This window comes from Juglans regia, chromosome 2, assembly GCF_001411555.2.
Source record: "Juglans regia cultivar Chandler chromosome 2, Walnut 2.0, whole genome shotgun sequence".
In the NCBI taxonomy this organism is placed as follows: Eukaryota; Viridiplantae; Streptophyta; class Magnoliopsida; order Fagales; family Juglandaceae; genus Juglans; species Juglans regia.
The window spans coordinates 20,802,770-20,811,510 of NC_049902.1; the positions used below are offsets into that span (position 1 = coordinate 20,802,770).

At 31.4% G+C, this 8,741-nt stretch overlaps 1 protein-coding gene across 1 annotated transcript; it reads right to left on the reverse strand.

Annotated features, from left to right (window-relative positions):
* Nucleotides 1-765: 765 nt before the first annotated feature.
* LOC109012135 (pectin acetylesterase 8-like) lies at nt 766-8,039 on the reverse strand. The gene is made up of 13 exons (XM_035686935.1): nt 7,776-8,039; nt 6,407-6,528; nt 6,192-6,274; nt 5,710-5,839; nt 5,522-5,601; nt 5,325-5,411; nt 5,112-5,236; nt 4,945-5,005; nt 4,626-4,679; nt 4,467-4,544; nt 1,708-1,813; nt 1,269-1,414; nt 766-1,112 (listed from the first exon to the last, which is right to left on the reverse strand). The coding sequence occupies exons 2-13, from the start codon at nt 6,525-6,527 to the stop codon at nt 984-986; spliced, it is 1,200 nt and encodes a 399-aa protein (XP_035542828.1). The 5' UTR covers nt 6,528; nt 7,776-8,039; the 3' UTR covers nt 766-983.
* Between the last annotated feature and the right edge of the window lie 702 nt (nt 8,040-8,741).

An 8,741-nucleotide genomic window follows, 5' to 3' on the forward strand; every position in this document is an offset into this window, starting at 1 on the left:
CTAAAGCCGAAAGCAATGATGAGTCAATAATGATGGAGATGGGCACCACCAAGCGAGATCCAGACCAACACCTTGCATAGGTTGGGGAAAAGTCCCTTTCGTAGGATTCCAAACCTACACTTTTTCCAACATCCAATAAATATAAAGAATAATCTTCTTTCATTTTATTCTTTTATTTTGATCACTAATATATTTAATTTTTTTAAATTTTTTTTATACTTATTTATTAAAGAAGTGACTATTAATATAATAATTTTTTAAAATTTTTAAAAAATATTTAAAAATATTAAAAAAAATTTTAAAAATTTTAAAAATAAATTTTACTTAGAGACACCACAGTTGTGATTGCTGAGCGATACCTAGCAGCACTTAAATATAAATAAAGCTAGGGATTCAAAGTTTGACTAATGGCTTCATATTTAGAATATTATAAAATTTTATAAATAATAATAAAATAATTTATGAATAAAAATGTGAAATTTTATATTGAAAAAGAAGCACCTTATATTATAATATTAATAAATGCGCCTTAGCCTATAGTAAAGGGCCTCTTCTTGCTATATTTCACTTAGAACAACTATAAACAAAGAGAACAAGAAGTCAAAAATCTTGAGTGCTAACTCTGTGGGGAGCCTTCCTGATCTCACGACTCAAATGAAGCCCACATTTAGCTTGCCTGTACCTTCCATAATTTAACAGAGAAAAAAAATCTATTTATAATTTCATTATTATTTTTAAAAAATCATCAAATTAAACATTGAAAAATAAATTAAAAGAGTACTCCAATACTTTAAATGAAAGATGTTCAGAATATAATCAACTTACATTGTTTTTATTGGGAATAATAACCGAATACAATAACCATGGAAGACACCCAACACACAGGTTTAGTGAAGTGGTGCCTTTTGCTTATTCAGAAGACTTGATAAATCATTAATTTTCCCTTTTTCCTTTTCTCTTGTACTGATAGCTACCAAATCCATCTATAATTCTGAGAGTTTCTTTGGATCGAAAACACGGTTGTGGCAAGTGGGATTGCAAGGATAAGGGCAATCTATCTTTTGGAATGGACTTCGGTCATAAAACCAGTCTCCAACTGCCTTTGCAATTGTCTGCAGAACATTTTTGTTTCATATAATAATGGAATTAGTTTCTGCAGAGGGAAACTGGAAAAGCAAGCAGTGAAACAGATAAAGTAAAATTAAGCAAGTTGTAATAATGAACAAAAAAAATGATAAACAAATGGAGAAGATAGAGATGTATCTTACTGTTCTAGCCAGCAATGGAGAATCATCCCTTAACCATGTCTCCTGCATTTCGGTTTGGCAGTGGGAATAGCAAGAGTCTATGAATAATCCTCTAGATGAAGAGGTGCCCAGTCCATTCAACGCACTTAAAAATTGCGTCCTGAAATCTGAAAATAAACATCTAGATTATTAGTAAAATCTAGCGAAGCAGGTTGTTATTATCAATGATGATGTAGTTTATCATATAGAAATGCCATTCTAGGTTATTTCCTAGAAGTATTTGTGCAAAAGGCATTAAGGGTTTAGAGAATGTTTCATGATCCATTTTCGATAAATAGACAGCATTCCATGATCCTAAAAACTATAAAATGTTATTAGGATTATATGGTATTCTTGAAGGATTCTTTGCTTGCCTCCTTGAAGAATTGTTTTATGGAATTTAGGAGATTCTGGTATTCACCTTGCATGGTACTTAATTGAGTGGGTGAGCAGTTCTTTATATCAAGTTTGCAGCTATGCCAGTGGCCATGGGGGTCAGCAACACCAGGCGCCAAAATGTTTTTTATCTGACAGAGAACAATGAATTCAGGCATTCAAGATATGAAAAGTAGAAGGGTGCCACTAACTTTATATAAATAAATACAAAAAAAATTATAAATATATGTTACATTTTATCATCAGTATTTAGGTCACAGATATTTGCTAAAACAGTCACAAAAGCCAATTAAAGGTGGACAAAACCATCTTCAAATCTCATTTGATTCTGGTGTCAAGATGTTAGAAAAAGAAACACCTCCGACTTCAAACAAATATACCTGTTGATATTGAACTACCTGACATAATAGAGCCCAAAGTCGAGATCATGATACAAAGTTCACCACCACCATAGGTCTAAATAGGGCTGAGGAAAAATCCGACAATCCGACTCCGAATCCAACTCCACTCTGACTCCGACAAGTCGGAGTCGGAGTCGGAGTTTTTTCCCTATTGGAAATCGGAGTCGAAGTCATTGACGAACCGACTCCAGCTCATCTCCAATCCGCCTACGCCTCCGATTTTATACATATTTTATAAAAAGATATGTGTTTTTCTATATATTAATCATTTAAATTTTATACAACTATATCTTATATAGTTAGTTAAACTCAATAATATACTAGTTAAATAATATATTTATACTATAATATATAGTCCAAATTGACTAATAAATAATAATAGTTTAGTATATGACTATATGTAAATATCATACTATTAACCATGTTACATGTAAGTTGTAACACTAAATTACTGATGTATAAATATAATGTCATGTAATACTAATGTATATATAATATACTATAAACACTAAGATGCATAATAACATCAACATGTAATACTAATGGATAAACACTAATCTATGAATTTATAATAACATATAATACTAATGTATAATAACTAAAGTATTATTCATATAAATTTTATATAACAATATCTTGTATTAATTATATTTTTTAACTTAATAAACTCTCAACATACTCCTTTTGATATATATATTAGTAATACTAATATACATTAATATATTCATTAGATTTATGGTCTAATACTAATACTATTAGTAATCCACTTTAAGTCTATATATAAATTACTATATAAATCACTATAACATTAATTACTAATACTATATTACTATATGATACTATTAACTATAGTGATATACTAGTATTAGTATACTAATACTATCAGTGATATAGTTAGTATAGTGATTTATACTAATAGTATTATATAGTTATACTAAATTAAAATCACTATAGCAAATACTAATATATAGTTATGCTAATCACTATAACTAATACTAATACTAATATACTAATACTAGTAGTGTATTACTAATATATATATATCAAGTATACGAGATTAGAGATTTAATATATATATATATAATATTAAATCACTAACATACTAATAGTATGATACTATAGTATTAGTAATTATACTATAAGATATAGTAATAGACTAATAGTATATTATAGTAATACTATATTATATATAAAATAGTAATACTATTTTTGAATCTTCATTTCATATATGGTGCCCTTTTTTTAATATTGATATATAATAATATATATATCATATATTTTCTATGAATCTTCATATATATATAATTAAAAATAGATTCATAGTAATTATAATAGTATACTATAGTAACTATACAGTGCCTTTTTCTTTTAATCTTCATTTCGTATACGGTGCCTTTGTTTCTTGTAGTGATTAGTTGGTTGTGGATATGGAACCATGGATGATAGGAGTACATGTAAAAATAGCACTTTCTTTTTATTTTTAATTTTTGAATGCATGTTAGTATGTTACTTGTTTTATTTAGTTGTATTTTTTGTTATAATCAAAAGTTTAATAAGTTTAGATTGTAATTTTGAGAAAATTGAAATTTGAAAGCCCACAATTTTTTATTTTTAAAAAGTGGGTCAAATATGAAGTTAAACAAAATAAACAAAAAGTCCAAAAATCCGACTCCGCTCCGACAAGTCGGAGTCAAAGGCGGAGCGGATTCTCTACATCTCGGAGTCGGAGTCCGAGGTCGGATTCGACCTCCAACAAAGTCGAAGTCGAAGTCGGAGGTTGGGCCCTCCGACTCCGAAGTATCGGTGCTCAGCCCTAGGTCTAAACCAAACCAAAATTGATAAATGAGCAACAAAAGATATAAACATTTTTAGGGAGAAAGTAAATTACTATTTTCTCCCTAATAACCATAGGTCTAAACCGACGCCTTAGGTCAGGTGGAAAAGGAGTGGGTTAATTAACACTTGGCCTCGGGCTCCAATTTTATCAAGCAAATGAAATAAATAATGGAATAATAGTAGAAACTAGAAACTGAATTATTTAAAGCTTCAAATATTATCTATAAAATCTTTCCTCCTATTTGATTCTGTTTTCATCAAAGTTAAAGTACTTCAGCAGTGCTGCTTAAGAATGTTAACCCCCATTTAATTTAATTATTTGGGGTCAAGAAATGGACTGGTAATTCTAGTCTTAAACCGAGTTAACGTGGCAGGTTTTCTAATTTCAGTTTATTCATTAATTTCTTTACTAAGGTAATGGAACCTATCATATGTACAAATTTCAAGGTAAGTCACAAGAATTTCAAGGAAGAATGGTGAACTCGATGTATGAAATTTGAAAGAATTGCAATAAATAGTCATTCATCGCAAAATAGAATGAGCTCACCTGCCATGAATCATAGGCTGCATTTACAAGAAATATTGGTGTTTTGATTTGCTGTACCATGTTTTGGGGAAAGAAACACTGCAATAGAGTTTAGAATTAGTGGTAAAACTGAAGAGGAAATAGTGAGATGCAAGGTAATACCACAATAGGTGCACTTACCAACCCAGGTCTCATTTTTGAGGTGCATGAAGAAGGTAAATTCTTCGCTGAACCCTACACCAAAAACAAACACACTCATTTTAAGAATCAGGTTTTGCTTTCTGAATGAATGCAAGCTTTAAAAAATGGAGGAGCCCTATAGTTATGTTTATTTTCCAGCTTGACATTGTGTGTGTGTGAGAGAGAGAGAGAGAGAGATTTCAATAACTAAGCCACTGAAAAAAGAACGCAAAAGTTAAACTGCCTGTAGCAGCATAGAGAGCTAAAACCATAAACTTGCAAAACACAAGTTAAATCATCTGAGAGAGAGCATGAATACATGTGTCGCAACCACTTCACTATAAAATGCTTCAATGTGTTGCGCTCCAGAAACATCCTTCCTGTTACACAATGCTTTGGTGTTAAATCACGTAAATGCACAACTTAAGCCAACTCTGTACTGGATGATGATGAAGTCAAGATGGAAGATGAAGAATATGAGCTTACGTGTTGATAAAGTAACCAGCATCCGCCAGGCATTTAACTCTAGCACCTATAGGTACAAGAGCTCTGAAGTTATCACAATGCAAAATAGATGTCAATCCACCAGCCGAACAACCGGAGAGAATAGCCTGTAGTTACAAGTCCTAATGAGTTATAGGAATGATGATTTTGAGGAGGGTTATAAATTATAATCAACAAATGATTATAAAGATATACATTTTCAGCACTTCTCATTCCTTTTGATAACAGATCCTCAATGATAGCAAGCCAAGCCCTTGCTCCTCTGAAGTGAAGGTTAGTTGCCTGATCAAATTATTAGCCAGTTAAAAACCCAACAAATACAAAAAACATCGGATATAGTGGAATTAGGATTTCCCCCAAAATTAAAACTTTCAGAGTTTCGAATAACTTACTGGATCAACTGCTTCCACATCGCCAGTAAATGATGCCCCATCACAGTACCTAACCTTGATTCTGTTCCAGTTGTAAAAGTCTGGATATTAAAACATTTTTTTTAATCACATTAGAATGCAAAGTTAAGGAGAATGGAAGATCATACAAGTTGAAGCGATATTTAAATAAGTGAACTATTAAGTCATACCAGGATTAAACTTTTGAAATTTACTCAGTAAGCCAGAGAAAGCAACTTCCTTGACCATTTCCTTAGATGAACCTAGACGAGTGCTCTTACGAGAAAGGCAAGTGGTGGCATTATTGCACCATCCACCTCCCTGTGAATCAGAGCAAAGACAGAATGATCAAAAACATAATTATATAAATAATAGAAATGTATTAGATAACATAAGAATTCAACAAAACAAGACCGTTAAAGCCCTTGAGAACTACATTTGGAAGAAATTGTAACATTCGAATATCATAATATGTAAACAAGCATACAATATTCAGCTTTCTCTAGCCCATGAAGAATTGGAATTATTGTACTAATTTGGCATAAGAAAAGTTGTTTCAGTAGAAGCATTTTCCCCTTTTCTTCTTTCTATTGGCAATCTGTTCTAGCATTATGCTCTGTTTCCTTGGTTTAAAAAAAAAATCAAATAAATAGGGTATGACAAACGGACAAACCTCAAAGTGAACCAACCAATTGTTCACTCCTGCACCAAATCCCTTATCCCAGTGGTAAGCTGGTGGACTTCCATCCAAACAAACTGCAGAACAGGTCAAATTCAAAAACCAAAGATTTGAATGAGTTCAATTATTTTATGGGGAAGGACTGAATTCTGAAAGGAACAGAAGAAATGCTCAATTCTAATCAGTTTCTTTTGAAATAAGTTTCTTACCAGCTCCTTTTGCTACAGCATTCTGGACATAAGTAATTCCTACATTAAAGCCTTCTGTTTTGAGCAGTAGCAAGGCACATAATAGAAAGTTTAAACATTGGGCTAATATTGCAAACGCCATTCTGCACAGAAAATATTGACAAAAGTCGAGATAAAACAAGGAAAAAAAAAACAGATCACTCCAGTCAGGATTATCTGTAGAAAATAAATTGACCAACAAGAAGCTTAATGCATTTATCACATAATTCGTTCCTAAATATAAATAGAATAATCATAAACCTGAGTCACCTCCTCTTGGGTTGAAATAACAAAGACATTAAGCATCTACAAAAATTTCTCAACGCTCTATTTCTTTTGATAGGGATATCCTAGAATTTACAAGAGAATAACCATAAATAAATAATCCCCTTCCCTTTTCAAAAACCAAATAAAAAATTAGTGTAATATACTGAGTTACCTGACAAAACCAAAATCCAATTGCTTCAAACATAATAAAAGAACCACAACTTAGCCTTATTTGTTTTTACAAATCCTCCCAACTCATCCCACCTCATCTAATCTAATCATTACAAGTGTCTCAAATTTCCACACAAAATAAAATAAACAATTCAACTTTTTCAAATCTCAAAACAAAAATAATATTAAAAAAATATATCCTAATAATATTTTTTTTAACTTTTTAACTTTAATCTCAACTCATTTAATCTAATCTGCGAAAACAAACGAGGCAGCCTCAACCAACTAAATCTAACCTTTTTATATTGTAAAGCTTATTGAATTTAAATTCAAACTATCCTTTCTAGATGCTAGATACATCATGGTGTGGTAACATAATATTATTACCCCGTAGAGTTTGATACTTGATTTGAAGAACAGAAACTCTGCAAGATCAATAAGAAGAGAGTTTTCTTCACCCTTTCCCCGTTTATAACAGTAGAATATCCAAAAATGTGGAAAAAAAATGTAGAAAAGAAAGATCAACAAGATATATAAATATATGTTCAAAAAAGAAAACGAAAAAACAATAAAAAGGTATAGCAGAAGAATTTCATTGTTATCACTGATGTAATAATATATTAGATTGACACGACACATGCCATTCTAACCAAAGATAGAGTTGTTCATCCTTCGTCCAAATCTCATACATGAAAGAAAAATTAGTGATATATTAGAGTTGATTATTAAAATATTTTCTATTACTTCGCCTATTAAAATCCACTAATGAATTTCTTTTCCTTTTTCTTTTTCTTTCCCTTAGATGAATAACTTACGATCAGAAAATGAACCAAATCTATGAACAAAAGCAGCACCTATATATAACCCAACTGTCAAAAAATGCAGTACATATTTCACTAATGATAACCTGTACCTGAACGAGAAAAATAGGAGGGAACCTGAACCAGCTAGTTTTGAGAGAATGTGAATGAAACCGAGTTCAGGATATTGCTTCCTAGAGCTGCCAACTGAAAGCTAAAAACCATGTCAAATGCTGGGAGAGAGGAGAAGCAATGAAAGGGAAAAGAACTGGCGGTAGCTTTTACGAGGAGTAACGAATGCTTTTCACAGAAATGCTTTATATAGAAAAAAACACACATCTGAAGCAAGTGCTTAGACGCCCACGGTTCGAGCAGCGAACCCAAGAGCCGACACTCAGGGCTTGTTTGGATTCGCAAGTCATCTCAGCTCATCTCAGTTCATCTCAACTCATCTCACTACTATTCAGTAATTTTAACTCACAAATCTCATTACTATTCACAACTCATCTCATTATTATTCACAATTCATCTCAACTCATCTCAGCTCATCTCAAATCATCTCAAGTCATCTTCGAATCCAAACATCTCCTCATTCTTACTAACCACTCAATAGGATTAGTTTCTTTGCGTGTGCGTGGATCGGGCTTGTGGATCAACCCTACTCGAATCGCCCGTAACGAATCTTTACTGTTTGCGAGTTATTACGTAACGTAATAAATGAGTGGACGATGTCGAACTCGGAAGTGGACAGCTTCTGCTTTGAGCTAACTCAGAAAGTCAGGATGACGAGTCACGACGCCACACCTACCTTATCATGAGGGTAATAAATTAATAATACTCGTGAATCGTGATCTCAATTTTTATTATTTTTTTATTATCTTATAATATTATATTAAATAATTAAATTTTTTTATTATATTTTATTTATAAATTTATTATTTAATATTACATAATAATAATTTGGATCAAACTAATTTGGATAGTAAAATCTCTCAATTTATCTTATCTTATCTCATTTCATATCAATATCTAAATATTATAAATATAAATATTTTTAATTTTTAATTTTTAATTTTTTT

Bases quoted from the DNA above. Each gene is read 5' to 3' on its own strand.
- LOC109012135 (XM_035686935.1), bottom strand. From the start codon at position 6,527: ATGGCGTTTGCAATATTAGCCCAATGTTTAAACTTTCTATTATGTGCC. The intron at 6,275-6,406 runs GTAAGAAACTTA...CCTGTTCTGCAG, and splicing joins TGCTGTAGCAAAAGGAGCTG to TTTGTTTGGATGGAAGTCCA. The intron at 1,814-4,466 runs GTGAGCTCATTC...GTTCTCTGTCAG, and splicing joins CAGCCTATGATTCATGGCAG to ATAAAAAACATTTTGGCGCC.